Consider the following 26402-nt stretch of genomic DNA (forward strand, 5'->3'; position numbering starts at 1 on the left):
GGGGCTCCCCTGTCTCCGCGCCCCTCCGGGCCCCTTCCGGAATTACGTTTGATTTCCTCCTCTCTCCGTCACCCCCACTCCCCCCCCCCCCCCCCCCCCCCCGACTTGAGCTTTTTCCATGTGGTAAAGCTCCATTTCATTTTTTATTTTCCCTTTGACTCTATTTTCCGGAGATTTTCTCACTTCCCAGCTTTTATGTCTAGTGTTCCGTTTCTGCTATCTTAGTTTTGATTTTTTTTTTTTTTTTTGCTCTCTCCGTTATTTTTTTCTTCTTTTTAAATATCTTCCTATTACTGTTTTTTTCAGCTGCACCAGCTTTTCTCTCTCTGGAAATATTGCTGCTAGTTTGCTTTTGAAGTGTACTTCTCCCTAAATTGTGTCTCTTTCCTCAAAGTCGTTTTTCTCTGTCTGTTTGCTGTGGACCCTATCTTTCATCATAGGTACTTGTCTCAATTGGAAGGTGATTTCTGTCTGGCTGCACAGAGCAGGAGTGGAGTCTCAAAAAGCTGCCTTAAAACTCTGATCATTTCTTCGGATGATCTGGCTATGCTATTTTTTTTTTTACTGGAGAGCCCCCCCAAATCGGTCACTTCAGGTCTCTCCACTTCAGCTGTTTCGAGTTCTGGGAAAATACTTTCTGTTCCCTTCTTACAGGTGTATGTTGGCTGCCTGCTGTTCTGCAAATGGGGTGAGGGGAGAATGGAAGGACCTCAGAATTTCAACTTGTTTTATTTTGATCTGTTTTTACTTAGATCCCTCTGCCTTCAGCTCAGTAGATACCCACTGCTCTACCTGTTCTGGAGACTAACCCCTGGTCTTCTGTTTAATCCATTTTAATCAGGTCGAGTATTTTGATGTTGCCCACTTGAGGCTAAGAATGAAATTTTCTCAGGTCTGTCAAGTTATTTACCAGTTAATCTACCTGGTTCTGAGCTTCCAAAATTTTGTTGTCTTATTTCCGCTCTCATTCTTTTTCCTTAAGGGCAAGGCCTGGAGAAAGAATTTTTAAAATTGGCATTTTTATGAGATTCTGAGAGGATGTCAATGTAAATTAATGTGTTTGGTCTGCCAGTTTTAACAGGAAGTCCTTCAAATTTTTTCTGAATACCCATTTCGGGTTTCACATTGTTATCGGGTCATGCCCAGTACTGGTGGTTGGAACTGTAGTCACCACTACCAGAGCAGAAACCATTTAGCATTTCATTCCAGTTGCACGGGCATCAGCTGGTTGAGGCTTGATGGACGATTGCTCAGTGGCAGGGTTGCAGATGGAGCTGCCGGTCAGTTCAGGCCCAGCGACCCCCATATTTGCTCAGGATGTCCCCACTTCTTCGCTCTCCCTCCGTGCCGCTCCCTTTCACCCCGTTCCCTCGTCTCTCAAATCCCAGGCCCTGGAATGCGAGCCTTGGATTCTCCTTTGGCCTCAGTGGCATCTCATCATTCTCGACCGGGGCATCCGGGAGCTTCGCCTCCCAGGACGCGCAGGAAACTGGATCTGCACAGTTGCCGCAGGTTTGCAGACTTGGCCTAATCCATATCCTTAATGCTCGCCGTCGGAGCTTTTCCCTAACCGCTGGTGCAGGAGTTCTTTCCTGCTCTTGTGCCCTTTTTCCTGGAATTATCTGATTTACTCCCAATTTTTATCTATTTTCTCTTCTCTATAAAGCGAGCATATATGGATATATACCTACAAGTAGAAATACCCCTTCGTGTGTACCGTACTCATGTTTTTAATGGAAGTTTTTCTTTAACGTCACATAGTAAAGCCCTCCGGGGTGGGATCCGGTTCTGTTTGGTTAGCTTCGGAGCGCACACGGAACACGCCGTGCTCAAGCGCGTGGAGCAGATCCTGCCGTTCGCCGACGCCGTCTGCGCCTCCGCCCCCTAGTCCCTTACATCATTTGACCACCTTTTCCCCTGTTGTCGGCGTCACCCCTGTGTAAAGGCCTGCATGCTAATTCGTCCCCTATCACATCGCGCCTGGGCGGGTTCCCTTTGGTTTTTCCTTATTTACCCCGTCCCATCGGCCCTGCGTAAATAAATAAAGACTGGGGATGAGCTAGATCATTCCAACAAATATTTATAGAGAATGTACTGTATGCCAATCCCTGCCTTATCGTAAGACAGACCCAACCTCCACCTCTTTATCATTTATCTTCTTAAAACACTTTTGCAAAGAAATGTCGCCACACGTGCAAAAACCTGCTGAACGTCTGTTCATTAGAGGCGAAGCTTCTTCACCTGGACTCCGTGGCCCTCACTCTCCCCTTTGCTCCCTCTCTCGATATCCTGCTGATGTTTGCGCAGACCCGGGAGCCAGTCTCGTCACGATGCCTCTGCGCTGCCATTATGCCTTGGTTTCCGAGGTTCTCCCGGAGGCTGCCTTGCCTTTGGTCTGAGGACGGCTGATCAGTGCCAGTTATTATTGGCTGGCCATGTACTCCGACCCTTACTGTCATTTCAGACTGGGCCGTAGGCAGGCACCACCTCACTGGAAAACTTTTTTTGTTGGAGAAAATGCAAAAGGTGCACATGTAGGCTCTTCTGTCTTGCCAGCACGTTGTCCGTTTTCCCCTGGAATGGGAAGCAGTGACAAGGTTGTTCCCCAGGCTCATGTGCGTCTGTCTCTGTGACGAGTCTTCCATTTTTAAATACAGCTCATCATTCGCTTCACTGCACGTGTGTGAAAGTGTTGCATTGTTGAAGTCGTCAGTCATTGTGATTCTTTTTCCCCTTAGAAAGAGCTTTATTTCTGGAGAAGCCAGAGAGAAAGAAGACATTTTTTTTTTTTGGCTCGGAAAAAAACTTGATTACTATTAAAATATTTATCGAATGTCTTTCTTTTCCTAAAGTTGTACCAAATCTTTGGAATGTCGATGGAGAAGTTACCGTCACTGAGCAGAAGCCGGGGGAAGTCGCAGAGGAACTAGCAAGCTCCTATGAAAGGAAGCTCATCGAGGTAAGGCTGGCAGAGTCTGTGTGTTTGTCGCTGACGTTGGCTGCTTTGGGAGCTTTCCAGAAACAGGCCCAGCCTGACGAACAGATGTTTGCGAAACCTCCAAACCATTATACCTGATAAAAGGAAGAGCTGGTTCTGTGAAACATACCATTTAATTGAGATGTTGGGTAACTGCGACCAAGAAATAAGAGAAAACATAAATATGTAATGTTGAAATTAAGGAAGCAAATGTACGCTTGGATTTGGAGAAGATTAAAAACAGGAGAGCAGGCCAAGTACAACTTTGTGCTGATCAAGCTGACAATATGGATGAAATGGACTGTTTTCTAGGATAATGTTTATTATCAAAATTAATTAAAGACGAGGCCAACTGCCTGAAGCATAGCAAAAAAATTTGTTTTAAAAGTAATTAGAGAACTGCTTCTCTAGAAGGTAGCAAGCCTGCAAGTTTTTATGGTGATTTTTAGGAAACCTTCCAAGGTATACACAAAAGCCCTTCTCGATTTATATTTACTTAAAGCGTTATCTACGTCTATACGTATGTCTGTAGATCTATATTTATACATTTCTCTGTATTTCAGTATTTTGATTCAAGTGTGCTTTACTTTGATATTAAAAAAAAAAACCTTGACAAAGATAGTATACGAAAAAATACTGTAGACCAGTCTCATTTGTGCGTAAACGTGTAACAGTTTTAGAAAGCTATTACCCAATCAAATTCAGTCACACCTTAAAGGAACAATCCACATAAAAGGATTTATTTAGGATTTCAGGAATGGCTTAATGTTAGGAAATTCATCAAGTCAGCTCATTAATAGGTCAAAGGAGAAAAACCAGATACCCATGATAGGTATGAAAAAGTCATCGATAACGTTCACCATCGATATCTGATAAAAATATTCTTGGTAAACGAAGAGTAAAGGTACTTCTTTGTTATGATACAGTATTTTTATCAGAAACCATTTCTTATCCCCATACTCAATGGCAAGGCTAGGAGGCTAAGTTTTTGATGAGGTACCTAACACAGAAAACATAGGCGTTTATATATGTCGCGGTCACGTGGTGGTGGCATTAATTACAAATCACGCGTTTGTCTGCAGGTTTCTCTTGCAGCCTTAGCTTTGTTTTGTTTGTTTGTTTCATAGGTAAAATGTTTTATTTCAAGATGACTATTTCAAAAGTTTTAAATTCTTTTTTTTTAGTTTTAGTGCATTTATTGAGGTGACATTGGGTCATGAATTATAGAGGTTTCAAGTGTACCATTCAGTAGTGCGCCGTGTGTATGTCGCACTGGATGTCCTTGTGGGAGCCCCTGAGCCTGGGGGCAGTGGAGATGGTGGCTTTGGTCGGCGTGCTGGAGGTGGGGTCGAGGCAGAGACGTTCCTCCAATGGCATTTACTACCCCAGAGTGATTTTTTTTTTTTTTTCTATTTTGGTTGCAAAGCGAGGTTCTATCAGTGATCTTTCCTCTGTGGATATCGTTAGCATTTCATTACACCAAGACCTTGACCAGTCCCTCTGTTAGCATTAATGGAGCTCTTGGTGACGCTTTTCTGCCATTTAATAACGGGTTGGCTTTTACCAAGAAAGAGTTGTAAACACGTGTGGGAATGGAGTCATGAAAGAATGTGGGGGGACAGTTGATGTACTTCTCTTTCTTTTTCATTTGTCACTTACTGCCATGTGTTTCTGAGCAGGCCGCCTACCCTCCGTAAGCCTTGTCAGTAAAATATAGTCAGTGGTATATACTAGGTGGGTGGCTTTGAGGGCCCGGGCCAGTGCCCGTGGTGGACAGCAGGTGTCTCGATGCCTTTTCTCCCTTCTGTCCTGAGTTCCTGGAGGAATGACCTTCCCACCACTGCTTGCCATTTTGGTGGAGGAGTAAATCGAAGTCCTTGCCCTCCTTTGGCCCAGGGGTGAGTGTGTGGCCTGAGCCAGAGCGGCGGAGGCTCTAACTCTGGACTTACACAAGAAGGGCCGGCAGGCCACTTATTCACTGGCGGGGTCCGGTACTTCCCCCGTCGTTCCTGCGTTGAACTTGCCAGAGCTGTTTAGCTCCCAGTGCTTCCCTGAGCCGGATCCCCTCACTTTCCTGATGTCTAACGGCAATTCCTTTTCAGCTCAGATAGACTCTGTTTCTGATACCGACTTCCAAAGCTCACACGTGGCTTTGATCGGCACATATATGGTCGGTAGATGTCATTTGCCTTCATTCCCCCTCCTGCCCTGTGCTTACCAGGGCTCCCGGCGCTGCCTTCTTCGCAGCGCCCCGCGCCCCGGCACCCCTGTCGTCCGCTCACCTGCGTGCCGCACTTCCGTGCTGCCAGCTCATCCTCTGCGAAGGGATCTTTCCTTCCTCCCAGGCCAGCTGCGGATTGATTTTTCAACTATAGGACACTTATTATTTACTGTGTGAGTGTAGTTAGGCCCTGAAGTTTTGCTCACGGGTGACATAAATGGTTTATTAGCCACATTTATTCTCATTATGATGACAGAGTTACTATTAATGGAAAAGTGAGCTTAAGCATCAAGCTGGTAAAAAATACATTCATAATCACACACAGTAGATGACGGAACGTGATCATCATTTTAATAAAATGTAAAAGTTCCTGCAGCAGCTCAGACCTCGGGAGCAGTTAAACCACCAGCACTTTGCTTCATAAATTGGCACCAATGGGTTCCCACACTCTTGATGTATTTGAGAGTCGTTTTTATACAAAAGAAGGATGGGCTTTTAAATACTGAACGTCATGTAAGGACTCAGGATAAAGAACTCTGAGCTGAGATCAAATGGAATTGATGCTCAAAACGAAGAGTATATAGTGTGTTTTTATTTATTTATTTAATAACATGAAGCTGAGTGATTGTAACCAGGTTCTCACCTCATGTAAGGGGGAAAAATGTTTTTCTCATGAAGCAAGACTGAGTATTTAAGTGCTTGTTATGTGTGAGCGAGAACGGGTTGGGAGTTCTTTTTTGTAGAGGGATAAGTGTACTTCTCACTAAAGCGTGAATGACTAACAAAGGTTAACCTCCGAGGAATTCTTAAGAGCTTATTATTATGGAAAAGTTGAACTATTTCCAAAAATAGAATAGCATAACGAACCTCTTTGTACCCATCACCCAGCTTCAGCAGTTTGTAACTCCTGGCCAATCTTGCTTCATTTCTGTCCTGGCCTACTCTTCAGTCTCATGGTATTTTGAAGCAAATCCAAGATTTTATATCATTTAATTTCTAAATATTTCAGAATATCTTTGTAAAAGTTAGGCGCTCTTAAAAAACAAACAATATCATTAAAAGGCTTATAAAGGGGGGTCCCATGCCAGTTCTGGTGAATCTCAGATCGGAATATCAGAGCGGGGGACATCTTTTGACAGAGCACCTTCCAAGGGGGCCCCTTGCTTACTGTTCCCCCTCAGTTGCTTGGGGAAGGAAACTTAGCATCTAATCCATGCAAGATGGCCACGCTCAGGTCTTTTCTGACTCTCGATTCTGCCATTTGGATTTTACATTGACTCTAGTTAATGTCAACCACAGCCATGTCATCGGCGCAGCTGCACTGGCCCTTGGGAATTGAGACGTTTGGAGATAAGGAGGTGTGACCACAGCTGGCAGGTCTCCACCAGGGCCGTGGGAATCCAGGCCGCCCATGTGGCCTGGTTCACGAATGACCTCGTTCCCTAATGACGGGCTCTGAAGGAACAGCGGGCAGGCTGTATTGTATGGCGGCTCCATCAGTATTTTGTAAAAAATATTTTTCTCATGCGTACCTCAAATATTCGTAAGCAGAGAACACTATATTGGGGTTTCAGATGCCCATCACCTGACCGCAGCCGCTGTCAACCTCGGGGCCAGTCCTGCTCCATCCAGGCGTCCTCCGGCTTCTCCAGCTCCTCACAGACCTCTGCAGCAAATCCAAAGTACAACATTGATTTCATCCCAGAGTATCTCGGAATTTTTCTCTAATAAAACATGAGGCCCCCTTTAAAAAAAAAAAAAAAACAACCATATAATATCATTATCACATCTAAAATTCAGTGATAATTTCTTAATATCATCAAATATCTGGTGAGTGTTCAGCTATCCAGACAGATGTTTGGATAACGTCCTAAATGGGCTCCATCCACATGTCGCGACTGGTTGGTTGACCTCTCAAGTCTCTCAATCTAGTTTCTCCCGTCCGTATCTCCCCTCCCCTCCCCTTCTTTACTTGTAATTTATTAGTTGAAGAAACTGGTTTGTTGGTCCTGGAGGATTTCTCCCACCGGTGTTTTCTGAGGGTCTATTATGTGCTTGGCACTCTGTGACCCGTTAGGCACGTTTACTTAAAGATAAGCAGCCATCAGATGTGATGATGGTACTAGCAGTTAGCGTAAGTCGAAGGCTTGTTCTCTTTTTGAGTCCCGTTTTAGTTCTGTTACATGGGATCGTGTAATGTAATGTTCGCTGCATCCCTTCCAATGGGAAGCCGAAGCTGGGAGGTGACAGGTCACCAGTGCAAGGTCACAGGGCTTGCACGTGCAGAAGCGGATGTGACCCTGGCCGTCCGACCGTGGAGTCGGCGCCTTCCATTAACGCCTCGTTAAGCCTGGCTAGAGACGGAAACCGGGTGTTCCTGGCCGCCCGGCCTTCCCTCCTAACCGTGAAGGAGAGCCAGCGCCATGATGGCGGTGATGAGCGTGCTAACTACGAACTCGTCAAACCCAAGGGAGTTTCACAGGGATGAAAAGCGATAGCAGGAATAGATTCTAGTGGCGGCACAGTTGCCCGACGGAAGCCTTATCCATGTAAACAACCCCGAGTGCCTGCTCAGGAAGCAGGGCTGCTCCGATGTCCCCTGTGCTCATCAGATGTCCGCAGTGTGTTCCCGTGTGTTTAGGTGACTCGCCAGGTGTAGCAAAGGAATGCAGTGGGCGACGCACCTTTGTCCCCAGGCAGGCCTTCTTTCTTTCCTCCGTGTCCCTTGGCCTTTCATCGCCCGTTGCACTGGGCAGGTCGTGTTCAGGTGCAGGGGGCAGTCGTGCCCCTGTGCGGGCACGGCCACGCTCCCGAACTTGTCAGCGTCCGTCCCTGCCCAGCTGCCGACTTTTCTCGTGGACCTTTGGGCGTCTGTTTTCCCATTTCATGGCGGAGTCGCTGCCCTCTTTGGTGATGGTGCCACAGGCCCTGCTGGTCGCTCAGTGTCTCCACTCGGTGAGTTCGGCTCGGCTTCCGTTTCTGTTCTAGCCTCATTTCCAGTTGTGTCTTTGCACTGGGAGTCTGGAGTACTTGAGAACGAACACGTGAACTTCCTTAGAGAGACACTTGGAAAATGATCCAGTACTATTTTTTGGGCGATAGATAAAAATAGTTGTAATTATGGTGGCTGGTTTTCAGCTTCTCAGACTCACACTATTTTGGGCCTGTTTTATATTTGCTTTCCTCCCAAAGGCAGGAAGTGGCTTCTTGAAGCTACTTCTGGGCCCCCAGAAGGATTCGTGTGGTCTGGATGGAGGGGATACAGGAGGTCCTGTCGGGGTCGGGCTCAGTGCCCAGAATATTCCAGGTGAAGAGACAGGGCCGTCCCACGTGCCTGATGAGCCCAGCTCACTAGTAACATATAGGGATTGTCACTGCTGGGTCTGGAGGGCAGATGGCTGGGACATGGTGGAATAATGAAAGAACTACTTCAGGCCCCGTTGGCGTGGGGCGTTTTTTGTTAAACACGCTCCAGCTGCTTACCTTTGCCCTTAGGTTCACTTAAACGTCACACATTTTTCACATGCTAACGTAAGACACGGGCTGCCGTTGCCCTCCTCTCCAGACACAGTTCTCAGCTCTGAGCTCGTTTGTTCCCTAATGCAATGTGCTCGCTCATCCCCAGGCCTTGCCGCAGGTTGGCTTTTCCCCTGGAACCTGGTCTTTCTCCACGCCCCACTCCTGCCCATTTTCCCTAGCTGACATCTCCTGGTCTTTCAGATCTCACACTAGAAGCCTCCCTGGTCATCCCTCTGCCCTCTGAAGACAGGTCAGTTACCCCCCGGGATCTCGTTGTGCCCCCTCTCCTTGTCCTGACGGTGTGGTACATAAATCGCCTGTCTTGTCTGTGTTCTCGTTTCCCTTATCTTTCCCCTGCCATTCTCTGGGCTCTAAATCCAGCTCTCGCGTTGCCTCGTTCACTGTCGTAGTCCCGGTATCTACCGTGATCCTGGCACCTGGTTGGTGCTTATATCATTTGGGAGGCTTTTGGTCGCAGGTGACTTGGCCCAGACCGGGTATGGTGGACTCTCCTGTGTGTTTATCAAGCCTGTCTCGTTTTTCTCCTCCTGGACCAATGGGACTGCTGCACTTCCCCCCCGTATGTTTAAGTTGGTACCACGTGACTAGTTCTGGCCAATGGGCTCCAAGTAGAAGTGATGGGCATCATCCAAGGCTGAAGCAGAGAAGTGTTGGTATGAATTTTTTTATTCTCGTTTCCTGTTCACGTTGCCGTGATGGCCCTGGAAGCTATGTGTTCCATGTGGCAAAACTACAAGATGACATTGGCCTGGATCCCTGAGTCACTGCATGGAAGAGAGTTGCCCTCTTGTGCTGCCGGGCCCTCTATAGACTTTGTAAGAGCAGGAATAGAACTTTAGCTGTTCAGCCACTGAGATACAGGTTTTGCTTGTTATTACAGCAGAGCATAGCCTATCCTGATTATCCCCAGAAAGAGAATTTTTTGATAGAAGGGAAGGTCTGACTTTAGATATGTGGCTGAGTCATGGGATGTGAACTATGTCTGTCTCGTCCCTGCTTCTACCATTTCTGAGTCGATATCACGTTTGGTGGGTTTTCCCTCCATGGTCACAGATGGCCATGATAACCCTTGGACAGATCATTTTTCTTCCAAGTTCACATTCAGAGCTAGCCTCAGTTTCACTCTCCCTTTTCTACCAATCACAGGATCTTGCCCATGTGCTAAGGATGAGGCAAGAGCCCCAAGCAGATGTGGAGAATGAAGGCTGGGGAGAGGGCTGTGTCTCCATGTGAAAACTGGGACTATGTTAGACAGGAAATGTGTGCCAGAGAGGCAGACAGCCGGGGTTCACTTTAGTGCTCAGTAAACGTTTGAATGAACGTGTGAATGAATGAGCGAGTGCCAAATTAACGGATGCATTGGATGACTCAGCCCTCTCCCCTTGCCTTAAGGGGCTCAGAGCCTGATAGGGAAGTTAGCTTCATAAAACAGTAATTTATAGTGGCCGAACCGAAAGAAGTAATACAGGGCAGAGGGGATTTACTCTGAAATGTGGTAGTAGAGGAGGTTTGAGGCGTCTCAGAGAAGACGTTGCAGAACTGGTTGCTTCTAAATTAGGTTTCGAAGGTAGAATAGGAACTTGTCAGAGGGACCGGGAGGGGAAGGGCAGCCGGGTTGCAGGAACAGCATGTGCAAAGGTTCGACTGAGTCATCAGAGGCAGCTGACGCATGTGACAGAGTGAGACAGAACCAAACTGTCTTCAGATCTTCTTTTTTACTAGCGCTATCCATTTGTCATTCCTATTAGAGTCTTTTTCAGTTTCAGGTGCTGCGATTCATGTTTATGTTTTTTCTGCAAGCAGTGCGATTGGAAAGTTTGCTGTTTCCTTTTCGTCTGTCTGAGTCTCCCCAATCCAGCACATGCGGACTGCCGTGCCTCCCACCCCCTCACTGGTCTTGGGCATTTGATAGACATTTCCTTCTCAAGTTCAGGCAGCCATTTTTCTGACCGGTGCAGGAAGATGTGGGTTTGTGGGTCAGGTCAATGGTGCTGAGACTTCTGTTTCTTCCAGAGCCTCTGCAGTTCGGGCCTCAGAGACAGCACCCGAAGGCTTCCAGCGTGCGTGGCTGGTAGCAGTGCAGCCAGGGTGCTCTTAGAAATGGCCCTCAGTATGTGGCAGTCAGGCTTGGGACTCTGTGGCTAGTAGCTTGATGTTCTTGTTTGCTTTATTTAAAGGATCCAGAAACCTTTCATCATCTGCCGTTCTCTTTCCCTGAGAGGCTGTCACAAAACACTGTGGCTCTGGCGATAGGTTTGCAAAAGCCAGAAAGAGGTTCGAATAGTGTTGTCCAAGCTTGTGTGGCAGAATCACCGCCGACGGCCATCTGAGCAAATTTCTTATGTGGAACAAGCATGAATTTCCCCCCAAGTGGCTCACTCACCTAGAAATGAGTGAATAAATGAATGAATTATGAAATAGAAATGAATGCAGTTGATGCCATTTAATAAGCACCTGCTGTGTGTCAGACTGGACCGGGGCGTCGCGTGCATCCTCTCATTTAATCCTCACAGTAGGTCAGGAAACTGAGGTTCAGAAAGGTCGAGTAGAACATCCCAGTCACACAGCAGGCGAGTGGGCGGAACTGGTATTTTAACCCAGTTCTGATGACAGCGGTGGCCGTGCGCGATCCTGCCACCTCGCTATTCGGACCGCGCCTTCACTTAGGAAGACGCCACTGCGACCTGATGACCCTTGCTGGAGGTTAAGCTCGCCATGTCTGTTTCTTGGCACATTTTATGACTGTCTTCCGGCGGAATACTTTTTTCCTAGTGCTTGAAATAGATTCGAAATTGGACTTGGAGCGACATTGAGGGTTTGTCGCTTCTCTTGGCTCATTACAGTGCAAATTAATCAAATGAATTATGTAGCTTGGCTAATAACTTGCTTTGATCTAATAGCTCTGTAGAAAGAAGGAGTTGAACATTTTTATTTAATCCACTTTGGGGGCATGTTTGAGTAGATTAAAAAAATTAAAAGCCCAAAGAATCCTCCTTGATAATTAATTTTGAGCCATTCTGTTCCTTTGGGTAAGTATCTTTCTTAGCAGTTATTAAACTCCTCGTTGGGCTGGTTTGCTTACATTCGTTAAGTGTGTACTGTGCGGGGCATCGTTCTGAGTCCTTTATTGATCCCATTTGTTTCTTACAATCACTTGATGTAATAGTGTTACTCTTATCCCAATATTACAGAGGAGGAAACTGAGGCAGGATGAGATTATTGATGTTTAGGGTCACGTAGATAAGTGGTAGTGGGGAGAGAGATGCCAGACCCAACGCTCAGAATCACTACGTTTTAAAGAACCTTGAACCTAAACTGTAGGACATGGTAGTGTCTCCTCGGCGGCCAGGGTACGAGGGTTCCCACCATGGCCTTAGGTGTGCGCCCCGGCCCTGGTACCTAGCCCCTGGGAGCCTCAGTTGTCCTCATCTGTAGCCTGGGAATAATTTCTGATGCGTAGTGTTCACAGATCGAATACACACCATGTGGATCGCTTCCAGCAGCCCCTCTTCTCCTTGGGTGGCATGCGTGTGGTGGAGAAGGGCTCTCTCCTTTACCCGCTGGGGGACAGACAGTGTCCCCCCTGAGCCGAACAGCCCTGAGCTCCACCAGGCACAGAATACCTACACCACTGGTCTTCTCTTGGCCTCTGCCCTCTGATGGGCGGAGAGGGGTCCGCTGTGGTTACTTGGGGAGAGTGAGTCATTTCTGGTTTCTGAGGTCACACCCCTTCCGCCTGAGGCCAGGGAAGTCCTAGTGTCACCCCTCCGCAGTCTGTGTGGGACTCTGGACAGCTTTGGGTTGATGCCGTGGCCACTGCTACCACCGAAGACACTGGCTCTGCCCCTGGGAGCTGGTCCTGGCTCCCGGCCCTGACCTGCATCCGAGGGATGAGGACACACTTCCTCTTTGGGGGATTCGGCCCCTTTCGGTTACTGTCTGGACCTGCCTGTCTCCTGCCCACCTCCTGGCTCGCTGTCACATGGCTGAGGACAGCTCATTCCACCGCCGGAACTGCTCTGGACCTCTCTGGGTCCTTGAATCCAGGCCCAGTGCAGCCAGAGCCCCAGGGAAGAGGCGTCTCCCCATTCCCACCTCCTTGGTTCTTCGCTTCTGCCTGTCCTGGGCTTGACTTCACCAGGAGGACCTCAGTGGGGTCATCGGCCCCTGTAGGGAGCCCACACCCCAGCACAGGCAGTGGGACTGCCTCCTGCTGCGCTCGGAACCCTCTGCCACAGCCTTCCAAGAGCCTGCATGTTTCCGATTGTCACTAGGGCGGTTCGGACAGTTCGCCAGGATCCCGAACCCCCTCCTCTCTCTGCCAACCTAAGAACCTGCGCTCGCCGCGTTCTCCCCAGCTCTCTTAGTCTGTTTTTCAGAAAACAGCCCCGTCTCACAGCTCCCTCTGTGGCTGGTTTTTCCCCCACCAGCAGCCTGCTTTTCCCACCGCTTCCGTTGACGAAGGTACATTTTACCTCGAGCTGGTGAAGCAGTGAGCCGAATATACTCTGTCTCCTCAGGCTTCCTCGACGTGACTCACAGGTTCCATTTTCAGTACCAAAAACTCAGCTTTGCCAGGGCAAGCTGTCAGCCCCCTTTTCACAGTGACAAGGACTTTTCGCAAGTTTCTTTTCCCTTTCACGGAAACTTTAAAATGTCCTGATTCACTTCTCCGGGTCATGCCGGCAAGTCTGTGGCCCGCTTGGGGCAAAGAATGGTCTTTCTTTAGGCAAAGGGATTGAAATTGGGGCCAGTCGATTTTCTCCCCCCACACCTTCCGGGGGGCTTTAAAGAAAGGTCCATTTTTAACAACGTAAAGATAGGGCAGGGAGAGCAGTGTCGCAAAACCTTGAAAACTCTTTCTACAAAGACCACCTTCTGTGCACCAGCACCTTCATTCCCCGGCGCCTGAGATGAATGCTTCTGCAGATCAGTCCTTTAAACTCCGTTCTTCTCCCTTGAATGAAATGTGTTCTGTGGTAACAGCCCAATTCCTACTATGTAATGCGGAGAAATTATTTTTCCTTTGTGCAGAAAACTGGATTTAAATGCTAAAATATTACCTTTTTGTCTTCTCGAAAAGTCTTTTCTGCCTTTGGTAGTAAAAGCTTTTAAATTTAATGGAAAGTCCCACCGTTCCTTTGCTGTGGCTTAGGACGAAAGCAAGATATCGTTTTCTCTGTAAACAGCGTAACAACTGCCTTCCTGCTGTTTGCGGTTTGAACTGCTTTGATGGCAGATATTTTCAAGCGAAAGTGGTGGTCAATTTGGATGAAAAGTGATAAAATTAAGTGGATTAAATTGGCTGTCAGCAGTTGAAATGCCATTTTGCATCTGAAACTTTGTGCCAATAGCTTTTATGTATGTAGGGAAAGGGAGATAAGTTTCTTACTTTTTTTTTTTTTTTTACATGTCAGAATAACAGTTGGTTTTTTTTTTTTTTTTTTTTTTTTTTTTGGGCATCGCACTTTCTAGTTTCTAGATCATGGGTCAGCAAACTTTTTTCTCTAAAGGGCCACGTAATAAGTATTTGAGTACACATTGTTGTACCTGCTGGCCCTGTCATTGTAGAGCTAAAGCTGCCCTAGGCAGTTTGTGACAAAAGGGCATGGCCGTGTTCTAATAAAACTTTATTTACAAATCAGGCAGCTGGCTAGCAGGCAGGAGGGAGTGTGCCGGTCTCTGATCTCGGTGATCCTCCTGCTTCGTGGTGATGGTGGTGGTGGTGGTGGTGGTGATGGACATCATGCTGCCAGGGTCAGCTGCTGTGAGTGCCTGTCACGGGCCTGGCAGTATGTGTATTTCACGTTTATGACACTTGAATGAACATTAATGAATGAAGGCTGAGGATGCCTATTACCACTGTACAGAGGGCTAAAGTGAGGCTTAGCCATGTTCTAAGAAAACACTATGAAAACGCATTTGCAAAAAAAATAAAAATCAACTTCTCTAGTCAAGGAGGCATGCTTCTGTGCGCTTTTTACACTGACACTATAATTTTCTGTATATCGTCGCCGATCTGCTTTTCAGTCCTTTTGTAAACTTTCTCGTTTAGTACCTTTTACAGAGCACAGTGGACTGACTACCTTGGAGCCACGTTTTAGGGTGAATGCATTTTGAAAGAAAGCTCACTGTTTTCTGAAAGCATTTCTAGTTCAAGAAAATACATTCCGGGCTTTTTAGGAGAGCGGCCTTTGCAAATCAAAGTAATTGTGTTAGCCATATTCTCATGTCAGTAGGAATAAAAGTATCATGATCGTTGGGAGAAAAATACAGGTAAATAAAACTTTATAAAGGAAAATTCACTTGCAGTTCATCCCAGAGATAATCCCCGTAGATCCTTTGAGGGTCTATGATGACATCATTTTGTTTCCATGTGTTGATAGAATTATATAAATATGGGTGTTATGCATCACATAATACATTTATTTATTTTGGACTGTAACGTATTGAATCTTTCGAGTTTGGGATCACACTCCCCACAGTTTTATAGCTTCTGTCACTGCAGTCAGGTCCCACTCCGGAGGCGGGCTCAGCCGTTAGTGAGGTAGTGCCATTTCCAGCTGCATTGTGTGACCTCCCGGCAGGTGTCAGGTTTCCCTCCAACGCACCAGGCTCGGTCGGTACCACATATGTCTTCCCTCTGTGTTCGCGTGAGTGAGTGTAAGGTCAAACTTTATCCCATCCGAAAGGCTTCAAAAACCCATTTTTCAGAAATGATATTCCCGAATACCTGCCTGAAGGTCATACGGTCTGTCCAAGTGAGACCCTCTTGTCCTTGAATTAAGCTAGATCATGGGCGGGAGCAAACGCGGCCTGACAGGTTTTACTGCGTGTAGAGTTATTCTTTTGCCGTTTGCCACGAAGCCGTCAGCCTGTGTTGAAGGCTGCAGACCAGCAGCCAGCAGGTAGCATCCGGCCCACAGGCGTGTTTCTCTTCTGCATTAGGGTCGGCCCATGTAATGCTCTTTTTAAATTGGAATTAGCCTGGCCGATACCAACATCTGGATTCTAGGCCCACCCCAGAGAAACGCTTGCCCGTGTGCACCGGGAGACACACAGAGAGCCGCGTCGGTGGCTTCTCTCTGATGGCAAAACCTCTGACACGGCTCACAGCTCCTTCAACGCGAGGGGAGGTTGGAAACGCAGAGGGTGGCATGGCACAGAAATCAATACAGCGATGAGGTTCAAAAGATAGGCTAGGAATTCACACGTGGGGCAACCCGTACCGAAGAGCAGGAGGATGCTAAACGTAAAAGTCAGGGTAGCGACGATAGGGAGAGCTTCTCAAAACTGCTGGAAGGTTCTGCGTCTTAAGGGATACAGGCAGTGAGTAGGTACACAGGTGTTTGTTGTATCACCGTTACTTATTTCCCGCGGGTATGTAGGTGTTATTTACTCTTTTGTAGGCCTGAAATACTTTATAATTAAAGAATCCGGATCGGTTGGAAGCGTAGGGCCCGCATTCCTGCGCGGCAGCAGTTGGCGGGAGCTGAGTCACTGCTGCCTCCTTCAGATGCCGCGCAAACTTTCCGGCTTATCACAGTCCTCGGCCACCTGCTGTCTCCTGCTGTACCCCTGGCTCAGCCTCTCTCACCCGTTTTCAGTGGCATTTGAGCTTTTGACCTCTGGCCTTGGGGTATTAGGAGAGTCAACCTGCTGGAAATCGTCATGGTATTTTCTGCAAGCATGTAGCTAAGGGCATGGCTGATTTCTGGAGTCGCGTGTCATGTGAGTGATGTCTGTGTGAGTACTAGGAACAGTCTCTTCATTAAGTGGTCACATCTTTTGGATTTCATGTGTGCTGTCACTAATCATGTTTTCTTCTTTGCCTTGGCTGCTAGGAAGCTCAGAAGCAAAAGCGGGCTTATCTTTAGCCAAAGCGGAGATATGTGGCCCGTGTTTTTGATTCCAACCTTGCTATTGGCTTCATCTCTCCTGCTGCTCCTATTTCCTTTATTTCTGTGCCTAATTTGAAAATATTATTTTATAATACAGTGGTTTATAAGTGGCTATATTCTTTTATGGAAAGAGAGCGGGTATAAGGTAACTCTCATCTACCTATAATGATGGCAGAATATGGGTTCGTGAGAACATTCTGGAAATCTGAGCTCCATCCAGAATATTTTATTCACAAAGCTGCCTTGATCATCTATTTCAGCCGTGTGAGTTACTAATTTTCCAAGAATGAGAATATAATTAAAATACATTTAACTCTAAAATGCAACTGAACATAATTTGTTCTTCGATAATTTAGAAAGCAGTTAAGGAACTTGCCGTGCCTCAAGGCCATAATTACGAACATCAATTATCATAGTGTGACACTATAAAAAAACTTGGTTATTTCAGCTTTCTGATTATTTGAAATCTGTAGGAACTAGAATTTAGAGTCTACACATGCGGCGTTTATATAGGTCCTTCGAGCCCCGACATACGAATAGTTCATACATGATTTTAAAGCTGATGAGTGTCAGAAAAGGGGAGGCAGGTGAGTCACGGCGAAGAGAGTTCAGGTCTCCAGACGTCTCCAGGTGCTGCCTGCTGTGAGCCGAGTGCTGCGGAAGCCTTTACCTTTTGGTTTGGTGCAGAATACAGGAATGCGAATAGATGTACTTTTTAAAAAAGTGGCCAATGCCTTCGCAGCACAGATTGTCCTCTTCCCTCAGCGGGAGGGGAGTGGTGAGGAGTCACGGTGCCCGGAAGTGGCATGTCCACTGGGAGGCAGAGTGTGGGCGGATTGGGAGATGGAGATGCGGGCTTCAGCATTTATTGATCATCTCTGTGCTAAGCACTTTATATATACTGTCTCCTTCCATTCTGATAGCAACCCTATGAGGTTAGGTATGTTTTATGTTTTCTGCTTCGTAGCTGAGGAAGCTGGGGCGTGAGGAAGTTAAATACGTTCCTTAAGAGGTAAGAGTGGCCTGGATGTGGCTCACTCCCTCATCTCCATCAGGCCCATACTCAGACACCTGCTTCTTAGCCCTTCCCTCTCTCATCCCCCGGCCTTACTAGGTGTTACCGATTGTAGCGTGCGTCAGTTTAAGGTGCACGGCGTGATGATCTGATCACGTATATGCTGTGCAGTGATTACCCCAGTAAGGCGAGTTAACACCTCCATCCCCTCGCATAGTTACATTTCCTTCTGCGGTGATTCCGTGTAAGATCTACTCTCTTTACTACTATCAAGTGTACCGTACAGTATTGCTAACTACAGTCACCGCGTTGTACACCAGATCCTCGGAACTTACTCGTCTCAAAACCGGAAGTTTGTACCCTCTGACCAACATCTCCCCATTTCCCCCACCCCCTGGCCCCTGGCCGTTCTACTCTGTTTTTCAGTACAGTTTTTTTGGATTCCACATGCGAACTCATATGGTATTTGTCTGTCTTTGTCTGACTTTCCTCACTGAGCATAATGTCCTCAAGGTCCATCTGTGTTGTTGCAAATGGCAACTGATTTTAATCGTCAACACCCAGGGCGTCAGACGACACACATTTGCTTGCTGGATTCAGCTTGCTGCTGCCCACTTCCTCCCCTGTGTGGATCCGGGAGCAGCACCTGAGGAAGCAGAGGTTCGACCAGATGAGATTTATGCTTTGTGACGATCAGCGCGGCAGTGTGACTTTAGCACCGGAGGGGGCGGAGGCTGGGGCACGGCAGGCTTGTGCAGTGACCCCCCAAGGTGGCGGGGTTCCCGAGAGTACAGTGCAGATGCCCTTGTGACCTGGACATTTCAGTGACCAGTGACAGCGTGTCAGTGGAAAGTCGCTTCACTGCACTGGGCACGTTTTATCGTCTTCAGAAAGGGCAGCAGCGTGAAACCTGAGGCAGAAGAAAAAATTAGTTGTGCTGATGCTGTCTCTTTGTTAAGATTTTGTTCTTTCGTTCATTATATTTTTCTTTTAACTCTGATTTTTCAAATTACCGCGTGAAAACATTATCGTGATGGCTGCGGTTTTTGGCGCCCCCTTAAGTTTTGCCCCTGGCCCCTGGCACCCTGGTCCAACCCTAAAAAGCCAATTGCTCTTGACATCGGGGCCTGTCGGGCTCAGAAAACCTCTGACACAGCACAGTTAGTTCCCTAATTATGTTCTCTGGGCTTTGACGAGGAAAAGACAGTGTTTTTACCTAGAATTTGGTCGAATCGCTTGTCGGTTTTACGTGACGGGGCGAGTACCGACAAGCTGTAACCTGTCCAAACTTATAACAGGCCTTGAAACGCATTTGCACTTTGTCGAAGTAGCAGAACCTTTGGCTGGAGAGTTAGACCGTTACAGAACCTTTGAAGCCTTTGTCCTGTTCTGGCCAAGGCTGAGCGCGTAAGTGTCCGAACGCGCGTTTCGCCGCCTTGGCGAGCACCTCCCGTCCGGGCGAAACCGAAGGCGGCTTTCAGTTCGATGACGCTTGCTCTGAGTTCCCCCACTGCTGACAGCAGAGCGCCTGCGGCAGCGGCCTGCCCATCGGGGGAAATGGCGAAATGTTCTATTTTACTTCCCCAGCGCTTTGGAGAGTCTTCAGAAGAGCTATTAGGAATTAACAGCAGAGGACAGGCTTGTCCGCCGGGCTGTCCTGCTGAGCCCGCCCTGAGCGCCGCGCCCAGCTGAGGCAGAGCGATTGTCCTGAGGCTGAGCGCTGGGGATGGGGAGCATGGGGGGCCATGGCTGAGCGGGCCACCGGCGCCCCCTGTGAGGGTGGGGGGCACGCGGGGAGCAGAGTGGCGTCTTGGAAGGAGCACCACGTCTGCGGGCTCCCAGGCTGGCTTCCCAGCTCTGGCCCTTTCGGGGTTGGTAGATGACCTGAATGAGGCCCCGCTCCTCCTGGACCTCCGTTTCCTTGTCCTTCGTCGTCGATGAGCTTCCCTAACAGAAAGATACGGGTTCAAATTCTGGGCGCCCTTACCCACTCCGAGTCTGTTTTTTCCTCCAGCAAATGGAGAGGTGATACCAACTTCATATTGTCCTGAGGACGAATGGCTGCGTGTATCCGGTGCCCGGCTGGCAGGGCATGGGGTAAACGGTGTGTCACATTGTTAAGGAGACAGGGCATCGTTTGCTCTGGCACGTGACGAGGATGCAGTTCCCGCCAGTTAACGAGGCGATGCCGTGAATGGTGTGAGGAGAGCAGAGTTGTCCCCACACGCATGTGTCGTGACTGTTGAACGGGGACAGATGCATGAAGTCCTAGCCTCCCGAGGGTCGGGCTGGGGCCTTTCCCTCACCATTTCATCCTGGGTGTCCAGCACAGAGGCGGGCGGCTTCGTGGGCATAAACGCCTCCTGGATGCCTGGCTAAGCCGAGCAGAGGCAGGAAGCTGGCAGCGGCAGCATCCCTGGGGCCGCTCGGGCTCCCAGGTGGTCCCGCCTGTGTTGGAGCCGGAGGGGCTCCGGGAGTCCCGGAGGCCCGTCGCACGGCGGGCAGTGCCCGGCCGCCTGGACTTGGCACCGACGTGGCTGTGCTGGTTGTTAAAGTGGCAGATACGCCCCCACCTGTCAGCAAGGTGCTGTCGCCAGCCCCCCGCGTCGTCGTTCACTTCCCCAGTGACCTCGACCCTCTGGTCTCTCAGCCCACCGGCCACGCCTGCTCTGCATGTGTGTACACCGGCAGCAGAGGTGGCGGCTCACTGGCTGCCGCGCGTCTGTCCCCAGCAGCCGGCATTCTCCCCAGTCGTCGTTCATGGCAGCCGCTGAGACCCGCAGCCTCTGGCCTGCCCCGCATCGCTCCGTCTTGGGAGCATTTTCTCGCAGGCTCTGGGGTCGTCCTGGGCGTGGTTCAGGCTCCAGGTCGGTGTCATCCGTGCATTGCGTACCTGCTACGGCCCAGCATCTCCCTAGGTGCAGATGCTGTTCGTAGCCCTTGGACGCACCTGCTAGGTAGGTGCCATCATGATCTCTACAAATACTCACCGGGTGCTTACTGTGTGCCGGTCACCGTGCGCCAGGGGCCAGCAGCGAGCAAAACAGGAAAAATGTCCTTGACTTTGTGGGCCTAAGGCAGATTGTTGCAATGCATGGCTAATCCACGATCGCCATTTACACGTAAACACTTCTAGATGGATACAAATTAAAGGCAGTTTCTTCCATTTCTCAGCCAGAGAGTCCCGACAACCCGTAAGGGTTTATTTGCCTAATGAGCAAAGGCAATGAGAGCGCCGACAAGTCGTGGCGATGATAGGTGTGGTCACGTAAGCCGCCGATTATGTCCAGAAACGTCAGGGGACTGTCAGGCCTGTCGTGTGTAGACAGGAGAAGAGCGAATCGGGGAAATGGCAGGTCACGGCTGGCTGGGACTAACAGGACAAACACGAATGGCGACAGCAGAGACTTCTTGAGAGGAAGCCTGCTGTGAATGAAAACTTGTCTCCGGGGCATTAGCATCGGCAGAAGCTAAGATAACATCATCCAGCAGTGTGTTTGGGAGTGATTTTGGCCCCTCATCATGGAGGTGAACACACGCCCCTGCTCAGGAGAGGGCGACCCAGAAGGGGGCCCGGGGGAAGGGTGAGTATTTGCAGCTTAGCTATTGCTTCACGCCAAAGCGGCGAGTCCTCGGATCAGTGAGGCGTGCGAGCTTCAGCGGGGCCCAAGCACCAGATCTCTCCCGTGGACTGCCCTAACCGGAAACACAGGGAAGGGAATTCTGGAGAATGTAGCTGAGCCCAGCCAAGTGGACGGATTCCAAAGCCACCACAAAATGCATGCGAGTAACATATTAAAGCGCACAGCAAACTGGTTAAGAACGTGCACTCGGGGCCAGGTGGCCAGGGTTCAGGTGACCTCCGCCGTGGACTTGCTGTTTCAGTCACCTGGGGCAGCTTCCTTCGGCAGTCTGGCCCTTAGTGTTTTTGTCTGCACAGCGATGATGGAAGTGATACCTGCCTCGTAGGGCTCGAGAGGGTTTATTCAGCTCATCACCAGCAAGTGCTAATCACAGCCTGAGCTAAACACTCACTGCTCCAGATGTTAACAGCCATAAAATGAAAATGTTTGCCTTCGCATCACTCCAGCTCCCTCTCGTAGCAAGGACCACACTCGTGCTGCATTTGGAGAGACTCATCTGAAGACTAATCCCAACGTTCGAACCTGACAATAGGTGGACCAGAAAGATGATGCTCCTCCGTCAAAGACTAGGGCGTCGTTCCCCGCCTAGGTTTTCATCTGCGAGAAAAGGAAATAACTACCTGTCTACACAAAGACTTGAGCACGAACGTTGTGAGCAGCTTTGTCCGTGGTAGTCCCACACTGGGAGCCCCCAAACAGAGGACATGAACGATGGCATGCCGTACAACAAGAGGGAGGAGCCACTGGGGCACTCCACGGCGCGAACGGGTCTCAAAATCATTATGCTGGGTGGAGCAAATCAGACCCAAAGAGTGTATACGATTCCATTTATAGAAAACTCTAGAAAATGCAGGCTGATCTGTAGAGACAGATAGTAGAACAGTGGTGGCTTGAGGGTGGGGCCTGGGGCGGGGCTGGACCGAGGGGACTCCCCAGGCTACGGATGCCTTCACTGGCGTGGTGATGGCGATGATTTCGTGCGTGTAAATGTCAACACTTACCAGTTACATACTTTAAATATGTGCAGTTTATTGTATGGCATTTATTCCTCAGTAACGATGCTTAAAAAGGAAACCGCTAGGCCAGAGTCGCTTGGAGCATCTCGGCACGTTTCTGAACGGTGCCCCACTGCAGGAGAGAATTACAAAGATCCCTAAGTTTGGGGGCGAAGAATTGTAAGTAGCGCCTCCGCCACAGGAAGGTTTGTTATTTCTTAAGTGACTGCGGTGGAAGGAGGGAAGGAGGTGTGCAGTGAGAGGAGGCTCCCCTAAACCTCATAAATGGTAGTGAAAACAAAGTAGACGTGGCCTCCTTTAGAAAGGAAGTTATAAGCGGTGGCCGGTCATTTTACACTCACCTCTTCAGGGCAGAGGTGCATGGCTGAGAACTCCAGCTCTTTCCTTGAAACCCCGTTAGGGGCTTGGACGAGTCGCTTTCTGGTTTTCTGACATGCCCGCTGGGCAAGGGCACCCTCCTCACCCCATCATCTTCAGTCCTGCTCTTTCCAGAGGTTGCTGGACATGTGTCAGGGTGTCTTCCACCAGATTCCATGGCAAAGGGGACAGGAATTGAAAGCTCAGAGGGAAGTCTCCTGATTGCCTTTGCTTGTGCAGCTGCCCCTGTTTGAAACATTTGAGACCCTGCTCAGGCATTGCTTCCTCCAGGCAGCCCTCCTGGACTGCTCAGGCTGAGTGTCTTCCTCGGCTTTCATTTCCAGTCTCGTTCTCCCCTGTGCTCACTGGACTGTCCTGCACTGGCCTTTCCCCCTTTCTTCCAAAGGATTTCAGGGCTTGTGCCTTGGCAGTTCCGTTTGCCCAGAATGTCCTTCCCAAGGTCCTCTGCTCTTCAGTCCACGGCCCTGAGCTCTCACTTCCTCGAGAGGGCCTTGCTGACCGCCACGCTCGCCGAGATTAATCTCAGTCTTCCTTCCTTCTGAGCAGCACAGCCTGGTTACCTCTTCCCGTGTCTCGTCTGTCTCTAGTTGGAATATGAGCTCCGTGGAGCAGAGGCTCTGGCTGTCACTGCCATGTCCCCCACACCTGGAGCAGGTGTGCAGCCTAGGCTTGTTTTAACGAGGGACTCGATTAAGCGAGTTATGGAGACGAAGAGGTTACAACAGTGCCTGGCACGCAGGAAGCACTTTTTAGTCTTTATTTAAAACAAAAAACAAAAAACAAAAAAAAACTAAAATTGGGTCTTAGCATCTTCCTCCCTGTAAAGCTTTTGAAACTGAGGTTCTTTGACTCTAATTGAAATTGTGGTTGAGCAGAAAGGAAAAAGCCACAAGAGGAATAGAAGCCAGTCGTGTCTTTGGCCTTCGATAGCTCTTGATGGATATAAAGCATTACACATGGTGCCATTTTGTCTCATCCCAGAAGGCCTGGAACGCCAAGGTACCCTGTCTTCCGGGCAATCCTTGAGTGGTTTCTGAGTTACAATGGAAGTGGTGTCAGCAAACCATGTGTGCTGCCAAATGGCTGTGGGGCTGGCGTTTGACAGGTACTCCGTCCGCTGATTTCCTGGGCATTATCTGTATCGCGACTCCCTGGGCTTGTGCTTCAATCTCTGGTTTCGTACTCTGGAATCTTGTGAGGCCCCTTTGTATGACTTAGGGGAGTCACAAAGCCACTGGGGATTACGCAGCAAAATGAAAATATTCGGGGGCTTTGGACTGGGCTTCAGTGGGGCCTTCTGACCGAGAGTTATGGGGGGACGGGGCTGTTATAAGACGTCAGACATGGTGGGAGCCTCGCTCCAGCCCAGGCGTTAGTAAACTCTGTGAAGGGCTCAGCAGTAAAGTTTTCAGGCTTTGCCAATTTTGACGGTCGGTGTCACGAGTACTCGACTCTGTCCCTGTAGCCCAAAGCTGCCGGACAAATGGGTGTGGCGGTGTTCTGTAATGGACCGAATCGTGCCGAGTCCAACAGGTTTCGATGTCGACGCCCTAACCCCCCAGCGCGACTGCAGGTGGAGGCCGGATCTCGAGGTAGTTGAGATTTCATGAGGTCACAGGAATGGGGCAGGACTTCTGTCCTTATAAGAAGACATTCAGACACGAAGAGACATCTGGGTTATGTGCTCACACAGAAAGGCCACAGGAGGACACAGCGAGAAGGTGGCCATCTGCAAGCCAAGGAGAGAGGCCTCGGGAAGCCAGCCAAACTAACACCTTGATCTTGGGCTTCCAGCCGCCAGAACTGTGGGCCATCAATTTCTGTCGTTTAAGCGACCTAGTCTGTAGTGGCAGCCCTAGGAGACCTATACAGTTCCGATAAAACTTTATTTACAAAAACAGGTGGTGGGCCGGATTTGGCCCATGGCCTGTAGTTTGTTGACCGTGCTCTGGAAGACTGTCCACACTAAAGAAATCAATAGGAAGTTTTTGAGTAGATATTCTTGGCTAGGCACTGGGGATCTAAGGGACTAAGCTAGGCACAAGTTCACGGCTGGCGTAGAGGTTACATTCTAGTTGGAGACAATCAGCAAATACACAAATGTACAGCTGAGCTGATTGCAGATAGAACCAACTACTCTGAAGAAAATGCAGGGCGGTGTGCTCAGGGGACTGCTGGGAGGTGGGGGGATGGTCAAGGGGTCCCCTGAGGAGGTGATGCTTGAAGTGCAAGGTCTAGGAGTGGAGTGCCCCAGGCAGAGAGCTAGCAAAGGCCAATTGCCAGAGGCAGGAGCAAGTCCCTCGATAGGTTGGAGGGACTGTCAGTAGCCTCAAGGGTAGAAGAATTTGGGGGTAGATTCCCCAGGCATGGGGCTGGCTGTGTCCAGTGTCATGTGCAAAAACTCCTTTTGCCAGAATCAAGATCTTATTCTTCGTCACCTCAGGGGCCATCCCTGTCCACCTTGAGTCACTCCCTCCACACCCCAAGGTCCTCACTGCCATACCCCCCTGCCCATTCCACGGTCCTGCCCCCTTTGGGGCCAGTTAGTGCAGGCTCATTCTTATCCCTTCTTTCTTCCAGTTTCTTCGTGTGCTTCTCCCTCCTGGCTCCTTCCTAGACCCCTCGTTTAGGGTAGAATGACAAGCGCGAGGCCGGTGCGTGGTGAGCTTGGAAGGTGGCAGAATGTGAGACCTTCTGGGGCTGTGTGTGAATTCTGTGGAGGGTTTTTAGCAGAGGCAGGTTTTAAAAGGTCGACGGGTTGAAAATAGAGCATGAGGCAGAAGCCTCATGTCCCTGGGAGTTAGAAACATCACATTTTATTTTATTTTATTTTTTATTAAATGAAATTTGACTTGCACTCTTCTTGCCTAGTTCACTTTCCACCTGCTCTGCTCGGAGGACATCTAATCACTGTCACACTTTTTTCCTCTTCCCCCAGTAGCTGCTGCTTCTCCCCCGACATTCTGCAGGAACCAGGGCTTCTCCAGGGAAGTCTCCTGGTCTGCAGTGCACGGGGGTGGCTGCTCCTCACGCTCCATGCCAGGCCGTTTGCGGACAGGGCACTCTGCTGGGTGCTCCCACTCCCTCTGGGTCACGCTTGGTGACGGGGACATTGACACAGGCCCCCAGTGCACGAGGCTCCCCCACTCCCCAGTCTCGAGGCCCTGCCCCCTTCGCCGGTGAGCCCCCTGCCTTGCCATCCGCTCTCCCTGCCGCTTCTCGTTTCCGTTCTGGCCTCTCCCACAGTCTTCACAAACACCCTTTCTTCTCCTGTCCATTTCCTTTGCGCTGGGGCTTATTGACTCATCTAGAGAGGCTGGGGCATTTGGGCAGATTAGCACTAGACCCTGGGACCACATGAGAACCTGGTGGCCTTTCCTAGGTGCTGTCTGGAGACCCAAAGTAACAGCTGGCCTTCCATTCCCTGAAGATGGGGACATGCTGCTTGTGAAGTCTCAGAGAACCATAGGGTTAAATTTTTATGTCCTGCCGTGTGACATTCTCACCTCCTCGCCTTGGGAGCAACTCAGTTGCATTGTTCAATACCTGGCATCATTATGAAATTATTGAATTGTTTAATGCCTGGCATCTATGAAAGCAGAGACTGTGTATTATGCACCATTATATACATGGTGGCTTGCATACAGTAGACACTTAATCCTGCGGAATGAATATGCAATGAATCAAACAAGCATTATTGAGACCCTGGA

The 26402-nt window shown here is 49.2% G+C and overlaps 1 protein-coding gene across 5 annotated transcripts in view; it reads left to right on the forward strand.

Annotated features, from left to right (window-relative positions):
- The window catches only part of SNX29 (sorting nexin 29), a 441832-nt gene that overhangs the window by 216917 nt on the left and 198513 nt on the right, over positions 1–26402 (forward strand). For all 5 annotated transcript variants that reach the window (XM_036226319.1, XM_036226320.1, XM_036226321.1 and 2 more), the window contains exon 15: positions 2853–2959. In XM_036226319.1, coding sequence (XP_036082212.1) covers positions 2853–2959 — 107 coding nt within the window. The remainder of the gene's footprint in view (positions 1–2852; positions 2960–26402) is intronic.

This window comes from Rousettus aegyptiacus, unplaced genomic scaffold, assembly GCF_014176215.1.
Source record: "Rousettus aegyptiacus isolate mRouAeg1 unplaced genomic scaffold, mRouAeg1.p scaffold_m13_p_8, whole genome shotgun sequence".
NCBI lineage: Eukaryota > Metazoa > Chordata > Mammalia > Chiroptera > Pteropodidae > Rousettus > Rousettus aegyptiacus.